This window comes from Engystomops pustulosus, chromosome 1 (assembly GCF_040894005.1).
Source record: "Engystomops pustulosus chromosome 1, aEngPut4.maternal, whole genome shotgun sequence".
Lineage (NCBI taxonomy): Eukaryota > Metazoa > Chordata > Amphibia > Anura > Leptodactylidae > Engystomops > Engystomops pustulosus.
The window spans coordinates 169,871,176-169,895,926 of record NC_092411.1 but is presented as its reverse complement, the minus strand read 5'-3'; the positions used below and the strand labels follow the sequence as shown (position 1 = coordinate 169,895,926).

At 42.6% G+C, this 24,751-nt stretch overlaps 1 protein-coding gene across 3 annotated transcripts in view; it reads left to right on the top strand.

Moving 5' to 3' along the window:
- The window catches only part of LONP1 (lon peptidase 1, mitochondrial), a 562,611-nt gene that overhangs the window by 279,499 nt on the left and 258,361 nt on the right, over window positions 1-24,751 (top strand). For all 3 annotated transcript variants that reach the window (XM_072113845.1, XM_072113844.1, XM_072113842.1), the window contains exons 8-9: window positions 4,773-4,993; window positions 9,614-9,752. In XM_072113845.1, coding sequence (XP_071969946.1) covers window positions 4,773-4,993; window positions 9,614-9,752 — 360 coding nt within the window. The remainder of the gene's footprint in view (window positions 1-4,772; window positions 4,994-9,613; window positions 9,753-24,751) is intronic.

The following is a 24,751-nucleotide window of genomic DNA, read 5'->3' as shown; positions in this document are numbered from 1 at the left end:
GCCAAGAACCTTGATAGGCTACTATATTGCGTTCCTGTTGGGGGGGGGTCCGCGTGTTGTGGAATCGGTCTAGTGATTGGTCTAAAAACATATTAAAATCCCCCAGGCACATGTTTCTCGCTTGTGGATGAGACGTTGCAAACAAAGCTGCTTGGCGCAGGACCTGCAAAGATGCAGGTGGTGGAATATATATTGCCATCACATTATCAGGGATTCCATCTATATGAGCATGTATAAACACAAACCTACCCTCTGGGTCGGTTAGTTGCATTTTCACCTCCCACCAAACTGTTTTGTGTACTAGCACTGAGACCCCTCTTGATGAGGTGTTATAACAGGAGTGTGCTCCTCATTGGAGCTACCCAGGCGTTTATTAGGGCTACCCAGGCCGCGGACGTTCCATGTAAGGAATCTAAGCTCTGACATTCATTGACATGTATGTGCAAAGGTGAATTGTTGTGAGGGGTTGAATATTTGTCTCCATTTTTTCTCCACCCTGAGCTTGTGAGAGTCTGACACGACACTTATAAACTGTAATAAAAAACCTGTAATAACAACAGCATTGTAACGTGAATGCTCCCAATCCCCCTTCGCTTTGGAGACAGTAAAATTTCTGGTTCCTCTGCGCAGGGTGGATCAGGGCATAACTGGCTAGCATTATGGGATACTCATGCCTCGTGGGATGTAACGTAGGCATGTAGTATGTACTCCTTTTCCATGGACCCCTGCCATTTAACCATGACCCTGGTACCCGGGCAACATAATTAATCAACATTTTGCAGAAAATAAAAGGCATCCCTAAGTCTCTGCACACTCCAGTCCCAGATCTTATATAGCATATAACATATAACAAACCCCCAGGGCTTCAAGTATGCCCATGTAATACAGTGGTGAAACGTAAAGGATACCAGAAGTCTCATATGTAAATCCACTCCTTTAGCGAGGTGGAGATCTTCTATGTTGTGCCAACCAGTCGTTGGCTTTGCTCGGGGTCACGAAGAACAGGACTCTGTCGCCATCCACAACTCTGAGATGTGCAGGATAGGCCATAGAGTACGGAAGATTCTTGTCGCGAAGCCTCTTCTTGACGTCCAGGAATGTTGCTCTCTTCTTCTGCAATTCCAGCGAGAAGTCTGGGAAGATGGACACTCTTGCGTTGTCTACTCTGATGTCCGCCTTTCTGCGGGCCTGCTGCAGGATAATGTCCCGATCTCTGCTGTTCAAAAATCTGGCTAGCAGCGGTCTTGGTGGGGCTCTTGGAGGTGGTGCTCTGGCTGGCACCCTGTGAGCCCTTTCAACTGCAAACGCTGCAGAGAAGTGCGCTTATGGAAAAAAGCCTTTTATCCATCTCTCTACATAATCCTCTGGAGAGCGGCCTTCAGTACGTTCAGGGCGGCCAATGATTCTTATGTTATTTCACCTCAGGCGATTCTCCATGTCATCCGCCTTTTGTTTCAGTGCCTTTCAGTCACCACCTTGAGTCTGATTTCAAGGTGGTGACTGTTCTGGGTATATTGGCATTTCTGTCTTCTATTTGCGATATCCTCTCCTCTGCATTATGCACTCTGTCTCTCAGGCTCTGGAGGTCTTGCCTGAGCAAGCTGACATCCACCCTGACCTCATCTAGTTTCCCAGTCAGAGAACTTTTGCATGCGTCTATCGCAGCTAGTACTTGAGAGGTGACCTGCTTCAGGGTGGGTTCTTCTGTTTCCTCCTCTGTTGCCGCAGGGCCACTGGAACTTTGCTTTGCCCTGGCCTGAGATGAGCGTTGGGATTGTGAGGCGCGGGACGTTTCTCCCTGCTCTGTACGGGCGAATTCTCGCAGCCTATCTGCTGCATTTGCCTTGGTGGGGCCCATTCTGAGGGATGCTGAGGGCTGCAGCCCTATGGGTACTTATTTGCACTCTAAGAGTATAATGCCCTATAGTGCTCTGAATACGCTGCGGCTCTTTCTATTCCTGTGTGGTGGCCCAGGTTATTATGTTCTCCTATTCTGTCCGGAGTCGTGGCCTTGCCTCTGCACCTGTCAGCCCTGTGTGGGTGCGCTGCCGTAGCTCCCCGACTCCTCAGAGTATTGGCCCCGGCCTGCAGGTGTTGCGCTTCCCTCTCCTCAGCTTACCCAGGGTTGATTGAGTGCAGCCTCCTGCCTTGGGGATGCAGTGTCTCCGCTGGGTTTCGAGCCACTCGCCGTGCAGGAAAGTCCGTGCGCCGGATCTGCTATGAGCGGTGCGACACTTCCGGCCAGGCTTGCGCACGTGTCTCGGGCCGCGATGTCGGGTGCTTCTCTCCTGTCCCTCCGTTTCGCCCTGTGACCGCTCCGGTAAGTGGCTGGTGGTCTCTGGGGTGCACAGGAGGCTTATGTCACCTCTGGGTCGCCGGTGCCGCAGGATCTTGGACTGATGAATAGGGGTCTGCACGGAGCTCTGCTCAGACGCGTCCGGCCATGTTGGCTGCTAGCCACGCCCCCACCCTGGAGCCTTTTTGGCAACAATGGAACCTCTCTCCTTGAATTCCTTGATGATGCGATAGATTGTTGACTGAGGTGCAATCTTTCTAGCTGCGATACTCTTCCCTTTTAGGGCAGTTTTGTGCAGTGCAATGATGACTGCACGCGTTTCTTTAGAGATAACCATGGTTAACAGAAGAGAAACAATGATGCCAAGCACCAGCCTCCGTTTAAAGTGTCCAGTGTTGTTATTCTTACTTAATCATGACAGATTGATCTTCAGTCCTTTCCTCATCAACAATCACACCTGTGTTAATGGAGCAATCCACGAAACGATGTTATCTGCTCCTTTAAAGGCAGGCCTGCAATGAAGTTCAAATGTGTTTTGGGGGGAAAAAGTTAATTTTCTAGGCAAATACAGGCGGTCCCCTACTTAAGAACACCTGACTTACAGACTACCCCTAGTTACAAACGGACCTCTGGATTTTGGTAATTTGCTGTACTTTAGTCTCAGGTTAAAATAAACAGCTATAAGAGTTATCAAATGTATCTGTAATTTAGCTTTATTGTTAATCCTGGTTTTTATGACAACCCAATATTTTTAAAACCCAATTGTCACCAAAAAAAACCTATCTTGTACGTAACCCGGGGACTGCCTGTATTGACTTTGCAATTAATTGCTGTTAAGCTTATCACTCTTTATAACATTCTGGAGTATATGCAAATTGACATTAAAATAAAACCTGATGCAGTAGACTTTGTAAAAATTAACATTTGTATCATTCTCAAAACTTTAGGCCATGACTGTACAATGAACACGCAATAATTGCAATCCAAGCAATCAATTTGATTACTTGTTTATGCCCCATAAACGTATAACATTTACATATTAAATTTTTTAAAAGTGAAAATCACCATGCAAATCCCACATACAGTATGAAGTAGTGGCATATTTTTTTTGCTGCCAGCTTTAAATACATCCTAAAAAAAAGTCAAGACAAGTTTTGATATGCTTATATATGTACAGTGTTTGCAAAATCTACAAATGTGAAATTGGGATTTCACATATGTCAGAAATATTGTTCCAAAACACACAAGTAAAAAATGTGCTGAAAAACTGAAACTCTGCTTGTACTCGAGTCAAAAAAAAAAAATTAAAATGAAAAACTAACCTATCCGGCGCCCCCTGCACGTCTTCTGTGCAATCTGTCAGGCAGCGGTGGCAGGTCCGTGCAACCTCACAGGCGCGGACATCAGAGTCGTACGGATCTGCGGGGTGCCGGAAAGGTGAGTTTTCACTTTGTTTTATTTAATGAATTGGAAAAACACAGCCGGCTGTGTGTAAAATGGGACAGGGGGCTGCTGTGGGGAGCTGCTGGTTTCTATATCCTCAGGGGCTGCTGGCTGCTATATACTGGGGAGGCCAACTGGCTGCAAAACGGGGCAGTGAGCTGTTGACTGCTATATACTGGGGAAGTGGTGGCTGCTGACTGTAAAACGGGGCAGGGGACTGCTATGTACTATTGCGGGTGGGGGGCTGGCTGTAAAAATGGGCAGGGGGCTGCTATATACTGGGGGGCAGGCACTGATTGCTATATACTGTGGGGGGCAGGCATTGGCTTCTATATACTGGGGGACATGGGCTGCAGGCTATATACAGGGGAGGCAAGCACTGGCTGCTATATACAGGATCTTTTAAATAGAGAAATGATAACTTAAAGGGTGTGGTGGATCTTCAACAGGTATGTGAGGTAGTGGGAGTCTGTACCTTGCATAAAATTAGGCAATTGCTTATGCCTGAACGGCAATGGCATGGCCCACTCTGCTGCCCGATAAGTCCTTTTTAACAGCACTCCATGCCCACAATTCCTGGCCGAGGGCAAGGAATTGAACCTATTTCATGGATTGTATACTAGTTTACTGGTATGTAATCCCTGATAAATCTGCCCCATTATATATTTTATCTCAACAATCTGTCCTATATCCCTACCTCATACTTCATTTAAATATCTCCTAACTACCATCATATCTATCTTTAATAGATCTTATTTCTAGGTATATCAAATCTATGGATCTATCATATATCTGATTTCTATGCTTTTCATGTATATCTGTCATTCATATCAATCTATCACCTTGATGTTTCTCTTCCTAACTTATACATAACCTTGAATCTTATTAATATCTGTTTTTATCATTTCTATCTTTCTCATATGACCTCTCACACGACCTGAAATACTTTATCTATTAACATTTTTAAAATTTCCCTGTGACAATTGTACTTTCTAAGGTAATCATAATGGTAATAGCTTTTCACTGTTTGCAGGTAGAAGAAAAGATCAAACAAACACATAGAAAGTACTTGCTGCAAGAGCAGTTGAAGATAATAAAGAAAGAGCTAGGCCTGGAGAAAGAAGATAAGGATGCTATTGAAGAGAAGTTTCGAGAGCGTTTAAATGACCTTACAGTTCCCAAAAATGTTATGGAAGTCATTGATGAAGAGCTAGGCAAACTAGGATTACTTGACAATCATTCTTCGGAATTTAAGTGAGCATCTTATATTGACATTTCCATGTGTGCCAGTATTTGTGCCAGTATTTGTCTTCAACTCTTCTTTATTAAGATATTGCAAAATTTTACAGGACAGATCATCCTAACAGGATAAAGATCAGGACATAACAATTTAACATGACGTAAGAAACTAAATCAGTGAGATTGAGAGATGATACAAATAGAGGACTAGGTATACAATCTTGTTACATCAGATTCATAGGTGTGTTACCTGAGACATGTCACAGTGAGAGGCGGAGCCAGCAGTGTCACTTTATAATCTCGTTTCTTGGGCCCTTTAGTAACTGCAGCTTTGCATTTGGTATAATTAAATCTGTTATAATGAAGAATCTAGTCTTTGCATAGTGTTTGTTTCTGTGAGCTACATGGCAATCGATGGAGGCATTTAAAGGACATCTACTATCAAATTTTACTGGTGGTAGATGTCCCAAACTTACTTGCTCGTCCCATCTTGTCAGCGGTTGACCTTGCTTTTATGAAGTCCTGGGACATCACCGTTGTTCTAAAAAAAAGACTTTATAAAGATATTCTAATGAGCCGGAGGCGCTTAGTGCCTGTCAACTCCGCCTCCTGCTAATATATGCACGACCCCCTAAGTGTTTATGGTGCCTGGTCCTGCCCACCAGCCGTGCAGAGGCGATGCCCCAGGACTTCATAAAAGCGAGTTCATCCGCTGACAGACTGGGCAATCATGTAAGTTTGGGACAGCTACCATCAGTAGATCTGATGTAGATGTCTGCATCTTGTATTCTTATTTATGTCTTTAATCTTTTGCCACAAGTGCACTTCACGTTCCTGATTTTTGGATCTACTATGTGAAAAGACATTCCCAACTGTTACTTAAGGAAATCTACTACTTAAAAAATAGCTTTTTAAACCAAACATAACTTTAGCCAGCTGCAGGTATGCTAAGGATACCTGCTAATATATCCTTATAATGCTTATGGCATGTCACACTGAGGTGTTAGGAGCACTCCTATTATCCATATCATGCAACCCTCCAGTGTACATTAGATACCACATCTCTCCCACTCTCCTTCCTAAGAGTCATTGACATCACAAGCTTTTTCTCCTTCCACTGTACAGAGCCACATGCTAGGCTGCACAGCGGCACCATAACAGTCGTTAGTGAGCCGCTGGTCAACAGTGTAGTGCAGCTATGTCCTGTTAACTAACAGGCATTAATCCCCCTCAGGGAAGTTACTTCTCTACTGCACAGTAGTGCTCTGTGGAAGGGGAATGGGAGGGAGGTGTTATCTATTGCACGCTGGAGGCATGCGTTATTAGGATAATAACATCCAGCAACTTGGTTTGACATGACAGAAGCGCCTGAGAGTAATTATAATTTGCATAATTTTTAGCTAAATTGCTTGGTTTTATCTCTAAATAAGATAACATCCTTATATTCCATCCTTATTACTTATATTAATGTGCACAATAGCAAACAAAATAAATCTGTGTGAAGCTCATTACAATTTTCTGCAACAATTGTTTGCACACTACGGATTTAACATTCCCTTTTCAGCATATTTTGGTAAATAAACACATGAACTCCTCAAATCTTATTGGTTTTAACAAAGTAGTCTGGACTCATATTTTAGGCAGAATTTTTTGCATTTTTCACAGTTGCCTGCAAAGTTACATAAAGGTGGTTGTCTGTATTTTATTGTTAATTTCTTAATTAAATTATTAATAATTTTATTATTTGAAAATGTATGTATTAACTCCTTCAGGATGTAGGCAGTTAATGGCTTGAAGGGGTATTCCAGGTATAAGCATAATTCATTTAAAAATGGGTCCTTAAAATATCAGCTACAGGCAGTCCCCGGGTTACGTACAAGATAGGGTCCGGAGGTTTGTTCTTAAGTTGAATTTGTATGTAAGTCGAAACTGTATATTTTATAATTTTAGATCCAGACAAAAAAAAATTTTGGCCCCAGTGACAATTAGAGTTTAAACATTTTTTGCTGTAATGGGACCAAGGATTATCAATAAAGCTTCTTTACAGACACTTTACAGCTGATCATTGCAGTCTGGGACTATGGGTTGTCTGTAAGTTGGTTGTCCTTAAGTAGGGGACCGCCTATAATTTGTAATTAGCTGTTATTTAAAATGTTGCTCCCCTTAGCATAAAAACGCTTTTGACATAGACTATAATAAAGATTTAAACTACTACCGGCCCTTTAATCAGTCCAATCGATATTCTCTGTGCTGAGCAGACACAGGGCAGAAGATGGCTGCTGGTCACATGCCCTGCATCTGCCTGGACATGTGATCATCACTATGTTTGGCTGTAGTCGGTTTATTGCAGTGCATGCGGGGGAAATTGCATGTCCTATCTTTTCCCGTGTTACGGCGCCGTGCCCCATATGTTCCTACAGAGCGGGGCGGGGCTGAGCTGCGCTCACCTCCTCCTCCTTTTCCCCGCGCGCTTCCGTGTGCCCGCCGTGCTACGGCAGTGTGCATGTTGCCTAAGACAGTATCTTTGTAGCTCCAGTCTAGAGCATAAGAGTAGAGGCAATTTCCTATTACGATTTGTAAATACTCCAAAAACTTGTGTGTATAAAAAAGCCTTAAGTATTAAAAACTTCTTTGCACGCTCGGTATCTTGCCCAAACTTTTTATACACAAGTTTGTGAGTATTTAAAATAAAAATTTTTATAAATGATTGCACACTCTTCTGCAGTATTGCAATCTTTTCTCTTCCTTTGGGAGTGAGAGCAAAAGTGTCCCAGAACCAGAAGTGAAGAGGTGTATCACCTAGGCTAGAAGATCTTGCATTCATACCAGAATCACCTGCGAGATCAGCCACCCTAGCAGTGTGGATGACGCCAAAGAGAAGTGAGATCGTAACAGGAGATTACCTCTACTCTTGTGCTCTTGACTGGAGCTACAATGGTACTGTCTTATCCTTATTATCCTGCTGTATATTGGAACATTGGAGCACTTGGATCATTTGGACCTGGTGATATTTTTTGGACTTTTCTCCATTTTTTTCCTGCACCATTGCCTCCTAACTTGCTTTGGGGTTTTGTAGATATGTAAGTGTGCTTTTTGTTTAATTCATTTTGATGTCACGTGGCTTAGAAATCGGATATCGGTTTCTGCATTTTCAAGGAAATGTCAGAATTGACTTTTTTGGGGATCATTACTGGTTTAAAAAAAAAAGGAAATGTATTAGAAACCCCCTATATATCAACCCATTTTCAAATCTGCACCCCTAGAACTATCAGAAACGGCTTTAACTTCTTGATGCTCAGCATCCCATACATCAGACGCTGAGCCGAAGCCGGTTCAGCTCAAGATCTGAGCCGAACTGGCATCAGGAAACACGGGGTGCCGGCTGTAACATGTAGCCGACACTCCAGTGTAACCCCCGCAGTCAGAGTGGGCTCCGATCGCGGGTGTTTAACCCGTTAAATTCTGCGGTCAGCGCTACCTCGGCATTTAACATGCCTTTGGGGGGGGTCTTTCCCCCACGATCGCCCCCCCCGCACCATTTTCGAGGGGCACCGATCATTGCTATGGCATCTCTGGGGTCCGATCAGGAGCAGATGCTCCTTCCCTTTGCGCCTCGCTGTGTACCCATAAAACAAGTAATGGCCACATGTGGGGAGTCTCTGCATTCGGGAAAAATTGCAAAACAAATTGTATGGTGGATTTTATCTTTTGGAAATGTTTAAATTTTAGGGCTATATGAACATATAACCAGCACAATTTGACCATTCTAAATTTCACCTCCATTTTGATTTCATTACTATAAAGATCTCAAGATGTTAACGATCTTCCTAAAAGCTGTTTCTGATAGCTTGAGGGGTGCAGATCTGAAAATGGGTTTATACATAAAGGTTTTTTGATTCTAAATATGTACATTTTCATTCAAAACGGTATTTATCCCCAAAATAGTCAATTCTGAAATACGGAAAATCGCTATTCGATATGTAAGCCGCGTGACATCAAAATAAATTATCCAGACATTTAAAAAATTATGAAAATGTAAAGTAGACATATGGGAAATGTTATTAAGCAACTTATTTAGGTGGTAAATCTATCTGCCTGAAAACACAATGATTTCAAATTTCGACATTGGCAAATTTTTCCAAAAATTCATCATTTTTTTTTTTCACTTATCAGCCGACATTTACCACTAAAATGAAGTACAACATGTGGGGAAAAAGCAATCTCAGAATCGTTTTGATAAGTAATGGTGTTCAAAAGTACAAAAAATGAAGCTGAGCCTTAAGCTTTAAACTGGCTATGTCCTTAAGGAGTTAAGGAAGATTTTTAACCCCTTAAGATCTTCATAGTAATTAAATCAAAATGCACGTAACATTCAGTATGGTCCGTTTTTGTCATTAATACGTTCAATTAGCCCTAAAATTTATACAATCACAAAAAAGAAAAAGAGAAAACCTATCTTTAAATTTGTTATTCAATTTCTCCCGAGTACAGAGACCACCCACATGTGGACGTTGTAGGGGCACACAGCTAGGCACAGAAGGGAAGGAGGACCAGTTTTGCCTTCTTAGTGGTTTTTAGTTGGTTCGTGGCACATTTTTTGATCTGTTATGCCAATATTATTTTGTCTTTTTTCAGTGTAACACGAAATTATTTGGATTGGTTAACATCTATCCCATGGGGAAAGTGCAGCCAGGAGAACTTGGATCTGCAGAGAGCTGAGGAAGTTTTGGAAGAGGATCATTACGGAATGGAAGATGTGAAGAAGAGAATTCTTGTGAGTCTTTATGCTAACCTAGAATTCTACCAATTCTACCTACTTTCAAGATGGGGGGGGGGGTCTTTTTATTTTGGTAACATGTCTGAAGCTGATGGGACGTATGGTTTCGGACCTTAGAGAAGACCAGTCAGGTCTTCTCTAAAGTACTTATTGTGCTTACACAGTGAAGTTGGGGTATAATGTTTCGACTACACCTGTCAGAACGCACAGGCGCTGAGGGACCGAGGTGAGTATTAAGTTTGTTTTTTTAAACCCTAATGCTTAAAAATATTATACAGGGAGATTTAAAACAATAAGGACCTGTGGGGATTTTAGATTTTACTGTTCTTTTGTCTGCTGGGTTTTGGGGATCCAGTTAAAATTAAATTAATTACAATAACTAATGGATCTGGAAGGGGATTTATTAAGGGTACAATGTAGGGAAATATAAATAAACGGTAAACTAATGACGGGATAGAGACAAAGGAAGTGTCTTCTAAATACCAGATACACGCTCACACACATAACCCACACATTGCTAATAATTTATACATCCACTATTGCCCTAACCAATTTGACGATGGTGTTGAGGTCAATGGGTTGTGTCTTTTACTCTAGCGATATCCTAGGGAAGCAAACCAATGTGCAGGACAAGGTTTTGCATGAGGTTTTGCTTTCCAATAAAACTGGAAAAATCCCCAGGGGGGGTAATGACCTGCAGCAATCCTTCGTTATCTTCCTGTCATTATGGCTTTTGATCCTCCAGGTGAAATGGCACAACCCGTTGTGAAATGAAGGCTGTTTATCCAGTAATCTTTGTAAGAAGCATTGTATTACATAAATATGTGATAATAATCATAATACGGTAATCATTTATTATTTATAATGACAATAATAGAATTAATAACAATAATAGAAATAATAATATAATGCTAATAATAATAATCTATTATTAATAATAACAATGATAGAAATAATAACAATATATTAACCCCTTAAGGACGTAGCCAGTTTATAGCTTAAAGCTCAGCCCTATTTTTTGTATTCTGACATGCTTTGTTTATATGGTTATAACTTTAGAATACTGTTACTTATCAAAGCTATTCTGAGATAGGTGTTTTTTTTTTCCCTTAAATGTTGTACTTCATTTTAGTGGTAAATATTGTCTGATAAGTTTCGAGTTTATTTATAAAAAGAAAGAAAAAATGCTGATTTTTTTTTTTTTTTTAAATATGCCTTCTTTGTTGAAATCAACGCGTTTTCAGGCAGATAGATTTACCACCTAAATAAGTTGTGGGAATTACATTTCCCATATGTCTACTTTACATTTTCATGATTTTTTAAATCTCTGGACTAATTATTTTGATGTAACTTGGCTTACAAATCGAATAACGCTTTTTCGTATTTTCAGAATTGACTATTTTGGGGATAAATACTGTTTTGAATGAAATTTTTAATATTTAGCTTAAAAAAATGTGTTCATTTAGCCCTAAAATTTACACATTTGCAAAAGATAAAAAAGAAAACCCATCTTATGCAATTTCTCCTGAGTACACAGACCGCCCACATGTCGCCATTACTTTCCTTATGGGCTCACAGCAAGGTGAAGGAGCGCCTTGCAGCTGCCAGGTTTTTGGTTTTCTCATTGGCCCCTTTTGTAGGCTATAAAATTTTTAGTTATTTTTCGCTTTTTCGTTATTGGGGCCATGCGACAGCAATTTTTTTTGCGGGATGAGATGCTTTCTCCATTGATACCATTTTCGGGTTGGGATCTCCTATTGTTGAAAATTTATGAACTTTTATATGAGTATAGGAGTAGAAAAGCATCAATTCTGTACTGGAATTTTTCATTTTTTTCTTTGGGTTTTAACCATATAGCCTAATAATCATGTTATTTTTATTCTACGGGTCAATACGATTATGGGGATACTATACTAGAATATTTTTTCTTATGTTTTATTAAATTTGCCAAAACTATCATTTTTGTATCGCCATCTTCCGAGTGGCATAACTTTTTAATTTTTTTGGCTACAGGGCTGATTGATGGCTTTCTTTTTTGTAGGGCATGTTGTACTTTGCAACAGTATAATTCTGGAGTACTTCTTTTTTTTTTGATCACTTTTTATTGTATTTTTTGTGGGATTAAACAGATAAAAATCATAATTTTTGGCAGGTTTTGAACAGTTTTTTTAAAAATTCATCTGCTGACACTGCCTTTTAGATGGCGTCAGAGACGCCGTCTTTCACGCACTGCCTGCAGGCAGCTATGTGGTCCTAATCGGACCAAAGGGAGTTTAAACATCTCGGTTGCGCTGGGCACGGCATTTAATGGGTTAAACACCCACGTTCGGAGCCCACTCCGAGCGCGGTTGTTGGTTGGCATCCCGTGTATCCCGATGCCAGTTCGGCTCTGATCCAGAGCAGAGCTGGCATCAGCTCAGAGTCTGATATATCCTCCACTGAGCTGGAAGGGGTTAATGATGATAACAACAACAACAATAGTAATAATAATAACAGTAATCATAATAATAATAATTTATTAATATTACCGACAGTAATAATAACAATAGTAGAAATAATAATAACTAACAGTTAGCCTCATCAATTCTGGGGAACATATACAAATAAAATAAAACATTACAGAGTAATAAAAGTCATATACATAAAAGGAATGAGGGCCCTGCCCACAAGAGTTTACAGTCTGAGATTTCTCCTTCTTTCCATAGAGACCCTTACATTGTCTTTAGTCACGTCATGTTGCACATTACAGCACCTTGTTAAGTTTTATTAATAATACAGGTTTTATTAAATCCAAGCCCACAAGAAACGGCGCAAATGCGTTTTTTCACCATTTTCAATGCGCTTGGATTTTTTTTCCACCTTCCCAGTACATGGCATGGAATATTCAATACCATCGCTATGAAGTGCAATCTATTATGCAGAAAACAAGCCATCCCAGAGCTCTTTATGTGTAAAAATAAAAAGTTATAGAATTTTGATGGTGGGGAGTGAAAAATGGAAATGAAAAAACAAGAAAGGGCCTGGTCCTTAACTCCTTTTTGTTCGCCCGCTGACTTTAGACGTCAGCGGGTGCAGGTCCGGAGTCTTTAGACGTCGCTGCAGTTTTGCTGCTCCCGCGCTAATCGCGGGAGCAGGACCCAGTCTCCGGGTGTCAGAGACACCCGGAGACTTACCGCTTCTCCCTTCTCCGATCCTCCATGCATCGCGCTGGGTCTAAAGGGGTTAATCAGAGCTGCTGGGTCTAATTAGACCCAGTACAGCTCTGATCACCTATCCCCAGTGACAGGTGGGCATTTACCCTGTAACTGAGGCTCTTATAGATTCCTCAGTTACAGGGTAAAACTTGTAATAGAAAAAAAAAAGTGAAAATGTCCCCCAGGGGTCTTTTATGACCTCATGGGGGACATAAAGTAAAAAAACACACACAAAAAAAATTAACCCCTTCACGCTCTGCATCCGATATATCGGACGCTGAGCGCAGTGACATAACGCTCAGCGTCCGATATATCGGTTGTGAGCGCTACTTGCATGGCAGCAGGCGTAGCGTGGGGGAGCAGGCGTAGCGTGGGGGAGTAAGCGTTCTGTGGTGGAGCAGGCGTAGCGTGGAGGAGTAGTAATAGCGTGGGGGAGTAGACGTTGTGTACTACCCCCTCCCCCCATGTCCCAGAAGTCATACACTGACTTGGAGGTATATAATTATATGGCCTCCGATATGGAGTCTGCTAGTGGGACGAGTGTGGGGACGTTTTGTTTGTGCACCTCTTCCTCGTAAAGTGACTCTGAGGAACCCCTGAGAAGGCGCTTTCGTAGTATTGCTGAAGTGCCTAGGTATAAGGACAAGAGAGAGGTTGCATCATGATTCTTGGGGTGTTTATCTCCCGTGGCAGGAGCTGGGCACAAGATGACATAATAGATATTTTGTACTATCCATTATGCATCATCCTTGGGGTCCACCTGTGGGGTTAAAATGCTCACTACACCCCTAGATTAATTCATGTAGGGATGTCGTTTTCAAATAGGGTCAGTTCTCAGGGGTTCCTACTGTACTGATCCCCGAGGGCATCTACAAATGTTTTATGGTGCCAAAAAAAATGTAAATGTAGGTACTCCAAATGCCATTGTCTTCCGAGCCCTGCCCTGTCTCCATCTTTTAGATTATTGGCATGTACCCGGGAGAACCTGCATGATGATTTTTGGGGTGTTTGCCTCCAGTTGCATGAATTGGGTAAAATACTTTTGACACTACCATTACAAATTTAGAGAAATTGCAAAGCAAATTTTACTCGACACCGTTCAATTTGTGTTACATTTGAGCCAGGATCTTATGGGTTAAAATGCTCATACAACCCTAAATAAATTCTTTGAGGGTTGATCTTTCCTAAAATGGGGTCACTACACAGGGGTTTCTATTGTACTGGTACCTCAGGGGCATCCCAACACCAGTCTAGTGAAACGGGTGCTCCAAAAGCTAGATTTTGCTTGTCCCTTCTCCGGCCTGCTGTGTCCCCAGCCTCTAGACTATTGCTACACATGGGGCATTGCCATACCTGAAGTAACCCACTGAATGATTTTTGGGGTATTTATCCACAGTGGGATGAGTTGGGCTGAATACATTTCTTCCTACTTTGGCACATTTGAGAAAACAATGCAATTTTTACACTGCCCCCATCATTTTGTATTACATTTGACCCAGCATCTCAGGGGTTGAAATGCTCATACAACCCTAGATAAATTGCCCTTTCCTAAAATGGGGTCACTACTTGTGGGTTTCTATTGTACTGGTACACCCCAACACCAGTCTAGTGACAAGGGTGCTCCAAAAGCAAAATTTCGCTCCTTCCCTTCTCAGCCCTGCAGTGTGCCCAGCCTGTCAATTTTTTGCACATGTGTGGTATTGCCGTACTCGGAACAACCCAAAGAATTATTTTTGTGGTGTTTGTCTGAAGTGACATGAGTTGGACACAGTATATTAGGTGCTAAAATGACATTTTTGAGATAAAAACACAATTTTTAATATGCACCGTTTACTTTGCATTAAATTTTGACCATCATGTTGGGGGTTAAAATGCTTGACACAACCCCATGTAAATTCTTTGAAGGGTCTAGTTTCCAAAATGGTATAATTTCTCAGGGGTTTCTATTGCACTGGTACCTCACGGGCCCTGCGAACATGACATGGCACTCCAAATCCAGACAGGCGAAAATGGAGCTTCAAAAGCAAAATTTTGCTCCTTCCCTTCTCATCCCTGCTGTGTACCCAGCCTGTCAATTTTTGGCACATGTAAGGTATTGCCGTACTCGGGACGACCCGCAGAATGATTTTTGGGGTGTTTGTCTAAAGTGGCATGGGTTGGGCACAGTATATTAGGCACTAAAATGACATTTTTGAGATACAAATGCATCTTTTACTCTGCACCATTTACTTTGCATTAGATTTTGGCCAGTATGTTGGGGGTTAACATGCTCTCCCCAACCCCAGATAAATTCTTTGAGGGGTCTAGTTTCCTAAATGGTGACATCTTTGGGAGTTTTCTATTATACTGTTACTTCAGGGGCTCTTCAAGTACACTGTGGCACCACAAAACATTTGCAGTCAAATTGGCCTTCCAAAAACCCAATGGTACAAACTCTGTTCTGGACATCGCTGTACGACTAAAGAGCAGTTGACATCCACATGTCTGGTATTACCGTACTCGGAAGAAGCAGGGCAAAAATTTTGGGATGTATATTTACCTCAAATTCTTTCTGAATTTGTCCATTTTAGGGCTAAATGAAAGTAATCTTATTCAAAAATTGAAATTTCAAAATTTTCAATCCATTTATGTTTGCTTCCAGAGAAAGATTTAAAGGGTTAACAGACTTTTCAAATGCTGATTTGAATAGTTTGAGATGTTAGGTTCATAAAATGGTGTTACTTGTGGGGGTATATAGTACATAAGCCTTTGTAGGGCACTTCCAAACTGAATTGGTCACTAAAAATTTAGCATTTTTCAAATCTCTTGAAAATCTGAGAAGTTGCTACTAAAACTTGAAACCTTCTCAGATCTGTAAAAAAATGGAAATGTTAAACGTATTATGGATAACATTTGAAATTTGAAAATTGTCATTTTTTTCAAATTTTTCCTAAATTATTGAATTTTTACCCCCCAAAAAAGAAACTGATCACCGAAAGGATAATACTAACATAAACTACAATATTTCACGAGAAAACAATCTCAAAATCACAAGGATATCTTAAAGTGTTGAAAAGTTATTACCACAGGAAGAGAAACTGGTCAAATTTTAAGAAAAAGGTCTGAGCACTTAAAAACTGGCTGCGTCATTAAGGAGTTAATTGTTAAAGAGGACTCTGCTAAAGAAAAGCAGCGAGAGAATCGAAAGATAAACAAGTGAAAAAAATTCATTGTGGCATATGTAAAGTTAATCTCCCTCTTAATTTCTTCTTTCATAAGCCTTTCATACCATTATGTTTAACAACAAACATCTAAACATGTCCACCTTTGCTTCTCTTAACCCCTTAAGGACGCAGCCATTTTTTAGCTTAAGGCTCAGTCCCATTTTTTGGATTCTGACCTGCGTCGCTTTATATGGTTATAACTTTTGAACACTGTTACTTATCTAAACGATTCTGAGATAGTTTTTTTCCCCACATGTTGTACTTCATTTTAGTTGTAAACTTTGGCTGATAAGTTTTGCATTTATTTAAAAAAAAAAAAAAAGAAAAAATGATATTTTTTTAAAAAAATGTGCCATTTTTGAAATTCGAAATCATTGCGTTTTCAGGCAGATAGACTTACCACCTCAATAAGCTGCTGAATAACATTTCCCATATGTCTTACTTTAGATTTTCATAATTTGAATGAATGAAATGTCTGGATAATTTCTTTTGATGTCACGCGGTTACAAATCAAACATAGGTTTTCCGTATTTTCAGAATTGAGTATTTTGGGGATAAATACTGTTTTGAATGAAATTTTACATATTCAACATCAAAAACCCCCTATATAACCAACCCATTTTCAAATCTACAACCCTCAAACTATCAGAAGCAACTTTTAGGAAGATTGATAACCCCTTGAGATCTTCATAGTTAATTCATCAAAATGAAGGTGAAATTTAAATTGTTCGGATTTTTACGGTCATATGTTCATTTAGCCCTAAAATTTACAAAATTCCAAAAGATAAAAAGAGAAAACCCACCTTATAATTTATAATGCAATTTCTCCCGAGTACAGAGACCCCCCACATGTGGCTGTTACTTGTTGTAGAGGTGCACACAGCGAGGCGCTGAGCTGGTTGATGGCTTTTTTTTTATCCCGACATGTACTTTGCAACAGTATCATTCTGGAGTAGATATGTTTTTTGACGACTTTTTACTGCATTTTTTGTGGGCTTTAATAGGTAAAAATCATAATTTTTGGCTGTGTTTTTTACAGCGTTCATCGTGTGGGTTCAATAATGATATGATTTTTTTCTATGGGCTTTTACGGATGCGATGAAACTATATATGTGCGGTTTGTGTTATGATTTAGACTTTTGGGTTAAATTTCTCTTTATATGTTATGGGGTTTCAGGCATTTTTATTGATTTATTGCTTTATTTTTAATTGAATAATATTTTTTTTCTATCTATCGGACGCTGAGCAGGAAGGGGTTAATCCCGATCCTGGCAGTGCTGTTTTTTAATCTTGAAACACTGGGATCGCATGGAAAAATAGACTTTTAATTAGCATGCTGAAGTGCGGGAAGATGATGTCCAGCACTCCGGGCTGCTAATCATTCACACATCCTGAATTCATGCTTTCTGTCTGAGGTGACATCACGCAGGAGGAGTAAATAATTATCAAACCAGAGCGCTGGACATCTTGTTCCTGCACTCTGGCATGCTAATTATAAGTGTTCTTTTCCAGGCGATCTTGGTGTGTCAGGATTAGAGAGGAAGCACAGGTGAATGATGAAGAGGAGCGTAGGTTTCATTTGTTTTTTTCTTAAAAAAAAAGGCGACCTGCAGATGACCCCTAGTTACAAACACACCTATGGATGTTGGTAATCTACTGTACTTTAGCGTTAGGCTTCTATAAACAGTTATAACTGTTATAAAAAAGATGTCTGTAATTAACCCCTTAACGACCTGGCCCTTTTTAATTTTTTTTTTTCACTTTCATTTTTTACTCACCACCTTCAAATATCTAGAACTTTTTTTATTTTTCTACATAAAGAGCTCTCTGTGATGGCTTATTTTTTGCTTAACAAATTGTACTTCATAGTGACGGTATTTAATATTCCATGCTGTGTACTGGGAAGCGGGAAAAAAATTCCAAATGCCTTGAAAATGGTGGAAAAACCCATTCTCCTCCTCATTCATTACAATATGCTGATAGCACATTGTAATTAATGGGTTAAAACCAGATGACCTGGCGCTGTCATGGCGACGGATCTCGAAAGACCCGAGTCTTTCATGGCGACTGATGACGCTCCCTGATGACTATCCGCGGCACCATTTCTGCCGGCGATCGGCGGGAAAACACCCGCGATCGGTGCTAGCAATATGCAGCAAAGACTAACCGTCTATGGAGAGGACTCGGCCCACGAGCCCTCTCCATGCATCGGGACCCGGCTTGCGCCATACTAGTCGGGAAGGGGTTAAATGGGTATTCTTGTCTGGGCATTCACATTCTGTCATATATAAACATTTCTTCATTAAGATGTTATTTACCTGTATGAAGATAATTTCTCATAGATATAATCATATGCTCCCTTAAAAACAAGACTGATTCCATGGATACGGCCACCTCTGCTGGAGAGATTGCACAAAGAAACAAAAGATTTTGTATATGAAATGTCTGGGAGTTACTGCAGGTCCCACAGCCGTCCTGCAGGTGGTCAGGCGGGACTCAATACTGCATATCTGGCCATTGCTACCAAAATCTGAGGTGGTCGTATCTGATGAAGCCATCTCGCTTCTAAGGGACAACATGGCTACCTTTATGAGAAATTATCTTCACACAGGAACTTTTTTTTTTTACTCACATCCAATTGAAGAAATGTTCACATATGGCAAACGAATGAAATTAAATGTATATGCCCAGATAGGAATACCCGTGTAAGTTTTGTTAATCCTGGTTCTAAAGACAACCCAACATCTTTAATATCCATTTGCAAGAGACCATAACATTTTTTGACTGGATTACAATGATAAAATATACATTTCCGACTTTCATACAAATTCAACTTAAGTAGAAACCCGAAGAACCTATATTGCACGTAACCCAGGAACTTGCCCTTACTTGTCCTTTTCCTTTTATGACTTGGCCGTTTTGCACCTTCCTCTCACAGCCCATTTAAAAAAAAAAGTGGTTATGACTGTAACATATCCAGGTTATTTAGAGACTGATCTCTCTTGACACATTGTACTTCATGTTATTTGAAAAATTTGTGTGATAAATTTAGCATTTTATTCTGGAAACTTAAAATTGGTGAAAGTTCAGAAAAATGCTTTATTTTCAAATTTTGAAATGTTCTGACAGATGGACCACTTAGATAACTGGATAACTAACATTTTCCTAATGTCTAATTTTTGTTGAATGTTAGGAGGCGTTGAACTTTAGATGTTTTTTTTTTTAGAATCGCTAAGACTTAAATTTTGAGGGTCCTGCCTGGGTTTCAAGTGACTTTGAGTGGCCTAAATAATAATAAAACCCATGGATTAACTAATTATAGAAACTAAACCTCTCAAAATTTTTTATTACAAAACTTGTTAACCCTTTAAGTGTTTCACATGGGATTTTGGGAATGTAATTTTTTTGCAGTTAAGCTACTGTATTTTTCGAAAAATGTATACATTTACAAAAGATAAAATGGCAAAATGTACTGCAAAGTTTGTCACCCAATTTGTCTTGTGTGCGCCAGTGCCCCACATGTGGTGGTAAACGGGGCATTGAAGAGAAGGAGCTCCATTCACAGTCCATTTGCTTTGTCACTTATATCATATTGATAAGAATTATATCATATTGAGAACCACTAAGCCACCATGCTGCCATATAATACTGATAGTGTACAAGTCTAGCCTTTCTAGGAATTTTTTTTGTGTGTGTGGTAGGCTGTATTGATTAGATAATTGGAAGGCCCAGGGAAATTGTCAGTACAGGCGGTCCCCTACTTAAAAACACCTGACTTACATACGACCCCTAGTTACAAACGGACCTCTGGATGTTGGCAATTTACTGTACTTTAGTCTTAGGCTGCAATAAACAGCTATACTAGTTATCACTGGTGTCTACAATGAAGCTTTATTGTTAATCCTGGTTCTAATGACACGCCAACATTTATATGGTTCAACATCAAGCTTTATTGGTTGTTGGTCATTGGTAGTACAAGAATTGGTAATGCATTATAGAATATGCAACAATTAAGCATGGGTATACTCTTGAAAGAATTAGATAGGCATTCTTATAGCATGGTATACATTACATATAAAACAATAGGTTAACTGTCAACAATAACAAATTAAACAGGCGTGGCCTGATGCCGGACTGAGTGGATGTGCGCCGCGGAGCTCCCGGGACCCGACACTCCATCCCCCCGTATAGGCAGCCATCCCTCACCTGTGCCCGCTCCCTCCTGCTCCGCTGTGCCCCGCACACCTGCCGCTGTCCACCGGCACCGATCTTGAAGCGGCTGTGGACTCCGCACCGCTCCCCGGCATCCCCCTGCAGCCGGCCACGTGACCAGCGCGGCGGCCCGGTCCTAGCCGCCCGGTACCGCGGCAGGTACACAGCGCGGCTCTGATCACCGGGGAAATCATCCTCCTCCCCTGCAGCCCGAAACACCGCTTCCACCACCGGAGGCACCGTGACAGCTCCAGCCAGCACTGCATCCTGCTGGAGGCGCCATCTTGTGGGACTCCCCTGCGCTGCCTGAGGCCTAGGCGCGCAGGGTTAACCCTGACACTGCTGGACTGAGCCAGGACCAGGTAGGAAAGCAATTCCCCTGCTGCTGCCCACCTCTGCCCTGGGGACCCCAAGCTATACAGCCCAGCACTGAGTCCTCCATACTCCCAGTGATCCCCTGCTCCTGGGTTCTGTTCTATATTAACCCTTGCAGTGCCGCTGCAATACTCCACGTGGGTTTGGACTGTATCTCTGCTAATTACTGGACGCTGGGCTCCTCGATTGTTTATCACTGGCCCCCCTGCCCAGACGCCATGGGTAACCGGAGGAGGACGGCTAAAATGCTCAAAGCAGCGTCCGGGGTGTCTGCGCCTCCATCGGATGATGAATCCGTCCATGAAGATCCTCCATTCCAGTCCCTGGAACCCCTGGACGCGCAGGAATGCTCCACATCCCAAGCCGTTCTTGCACAGATACAATCGAATGCTGCTAAAAAGTTAGGGAGATTCTCCCGCACACAGCCCTGCTCTCCTCAGGGGTCCCCAAACTCCTCTCCCTCCCTCTTTGAAGGCTCCCAGAGCCCGCCGCAGCTTGTAAGCTATGAAGAGGGTGCTGATCCGCCTGACGCGGCCACGGAGTTGGATCGCAAATTTGCAGAGGTGCTGGCGGCCATAAACGGATGCCAATCCAAACTGGTTACCAAGGTGGATGAGCTGCGACAGGATTTTGTTCTATTACGACATGATGTCCATAAAGCCAAAGAGCGAATCACCGAAACTGAACGCAGAATATCTGAGGTGGAGGGCGTCCAGAGGCCTATGCCGACACAGATCAGAGAGCTCCAGCGCCAAATGTCTGCATCCATCGACAGAGCTGATGACTTCGAAAACCGCCTGCGGCGGAACAACGTCAGAGTGGTTGGCCTCCCCGAAAAAGTGGAAGGGTCTGACCCTGTATCCTTTTTTGAAAATTGGCTCAAAAATATGCTGCCTGCAGATACCTTCTCCCCGTTCTTCACAGTGGAAAGGGCCCATCGTGTGCCATCCCGCCCTGGCCCTCCAGGGGGCAATCCAAGACCCTTCCTGGCCCGGCTGCTGCACTTTAGGGACAGGGACTCTATCCTCAGGGCTGTCCGTACCAAGGGAGAAATTCTCTATGCCAACAGCAGAGTGTCCTTCTACCCTGATTTCTCTGCATCCGTCAGGAAACAGCGAGCACAATTCACCGAGGTCTGTGCCCGGCTCCGTGACAAGGGGTATAAATACTCCATGATGTACCCTTTCAAGCTCCGAATTGTGGACGGCCAGAAGACTCGTTTCTTCACCTGCCCAACCGAAGCACTTCACTGGGCTGATGCAGCTCCACGGGCTCCAGCTGGAAGGCCCGCTCCTCCTGAGTGACTGGACTCATATATCCTTTTATCTGATGTGCTATGACAATGCTGGACTTAGTCCTGAATAGTTATCTAGGGGTCCCAAATCACTGTTACAGTTTTCTAATATTTGTTTACACAATACGTGTCTCACAAATGTACCCTGTGATTGATTTGTGTTCTCTGTTTGGTCATATCGACCAGTGCGCCACATATGGCACTTCATTCTCTCCCTATTCCCCCCCTCCTCCTCTCCCCTCCCCCTCCTCTCCCCTCCCCTCCCCCCCCCCCTGTTACCATTACCTCCTTGCGTCCCCCTCCTTCCCCCCCCCCCCATCCCCTATCTCCTCTTTGGTTCTCTCTAAATATGGCTGCCTAATAACCTCCTGATCATATATACATTAAGGGTTGAAGGTCCCGGGACAAATGGTGTAGGTTTGTCTTGAGTTAGGGACCACTGTTCTACTATTTGACTGTTAGTGGGTCTAGGTCTACACTACTGCTGTTAGGGTGTTAGACAGGGGGTTTGTATTCTTGGGATTGTTAGTTCAGTTCTGTTCTGTTATATTTGTTATGCTCACTGTTGTCTGTCTGTCTATGTCTCTGTGGTATGAAAGGATGAATGCTTGGTTGCTCACGTCTCCTTCCCCACACCCCTTTCCCTTTCGCTAAGATGTCTTCACTTAAGGTAATGAGTTGGAATGTGAGGGGACTTAATTCTAAATTCAAGAGGGCCCTGATGTTAGATGTTATTAAGCGTCAGGCCCCCCATATTGTATGTATCCAAGAGACACACCTTACGGGTCAGAAGGTCCTCTCTCTGAAGCGGGCCTGGGTGGCTAGAGGTTATCATTCCTCCTACTCTGTCTACTCTAGGGGAGTATCCATACTCATATCCAAAGCGCTTCCCATAGAGGTCATACAGGTAGCGCCGGATCACTTTGGCCGTTATGTGATCGTACATTGCGCCTTGTGGGGCTTTACCTTTACTATAGCGTCTATCTATGTCCCCCCTCCCTTTGATCCAGCTGTATTGCACTTAATCTCCAGTAAACTGGCTGCTATGCCTCCAAGCCCGGTCCTCTGCATTGGTGATTTCAATGCAGTCCCTAATCCCTCCTTAGATCGCACAAGCGGCCTAGACACAGGCTCTGTCCGTCTGAACGAGTGGCTCACTTCTCTAGACCTCGCCGATGTTTGGCGTTGTAAGCACCCTCAGGAGAGAGAATACTCATTCTATTCCTCTGTGCACAAGAGCTTCTCTCGGATTGATCTGGCCTTTGTCTCCCCTGATATGATGCAGCACGTTGATCAGGTATCCTATTGCCCGCGCAGTGCATCAGACCACTCCGCCTTGCTCATTAGTCTCCTTATAGGCCCCCCCAGCGACTCCCGCTTATGGCGCCTGCACCCGGCCTGGCTCCAATCCCCAGCGGTCCTGAGTACTGTTAGGGCAGCGCACAGCGAGTTCTGGGATGTACACTCAACCCATCCTGATCCTCTTCTAGTCTGGGACTCGTACAAGTCCTCGGTGCGGGGAGCATTCATGTCGGGGGTAGCTGGCCATAGGAAGTCTTTAAATGCGCAGGAGGAAAGGCTAACCGCTGCACTGGTGAATGCAGAAAAGGAGTATCTAGAGAAACCTACTCCGGGGAATAAAAAGACTTGGGCGCAGGCGCAGAGGAAGCATCTAGCTGCAGTGAAGGAGCGCACCAGTAAGCGCCTGCTAGCCAGGGAAGCGTCCATCTTTGAATTCGGAGATAAAAATGGGAAGCTGCTTGCGTATTTATCGCGGGCTGAACGTCCTTGTGCTTCCGTTCCCTCTATCCTTAACAGTAGTGGAACCCTGATCACAGAACCCCGGGCCATAAACATGGTATTTCATGAATTCTATTCCTCTCTTTACAGCTCCAGATTGTCCGCCTCTTCCGTCGAGATTTCCAGATTCCTTGACAGTCTTCCACTTTGGAGGCTCACACAGGCACAGTCATCGGAGCTTGATGCCCCGCTCTCGGCGGAGGAGGTGGAACTGGCCATCCAATCGTTGCCCCCCGGTAAGACACCTGGACTTGATGGGCTGGGAGGTGAGTGGTATAGGGATAACTGTGAGACCCTGGTCCCCCATCTACTTAGCCTGTACTCCGATGCGCTCGACAGTGGTTCCCTCCCTGACTCCATGCGAGAGGCCCTTATTGTAGTTCTTCCCAAGCCTGGCAAGGATCCCCTGCTTCCCGACTCGTACCGCCCAATTTCCCTCCTAAACTCAGATGTTAAAATCCTAGCAAAGATTCTGGCAACAAGGCTTAATAAAGTAATATTATCCTTGGTTCACCCGGACCAGACAGGCTTTATGCCTGGGAGGGGAACTGACATAAACATACAAAGACTACACCTGAACATAGCGGAGGCAGAGAAGTCTTCAGACCCTGGGTTTATATTGTCCTTAGACAATTGTAAGGCGTTTGACTCTGTGGAATGGACATATCTGTGGACCCTTTTGCCTAGAATGGGTTTTGGCCCTCGATTTACAGCATTAGTTAAACTATTGTATAACGACCCCAAGGCTAGGGTACGGACTAATCTTAACATCTCACCTACTCTCTCTATGGCTAGGGGCACTAGACAGGGTTGCCCACTATCTCCCCTCCTCTTCGCACTCGCCATTGAGCCCCTTGCTGTGGCGATCCGCCACTCCGAGGGCATTAAGGGTATTACTAGAGGTCCTATCATTGAAAA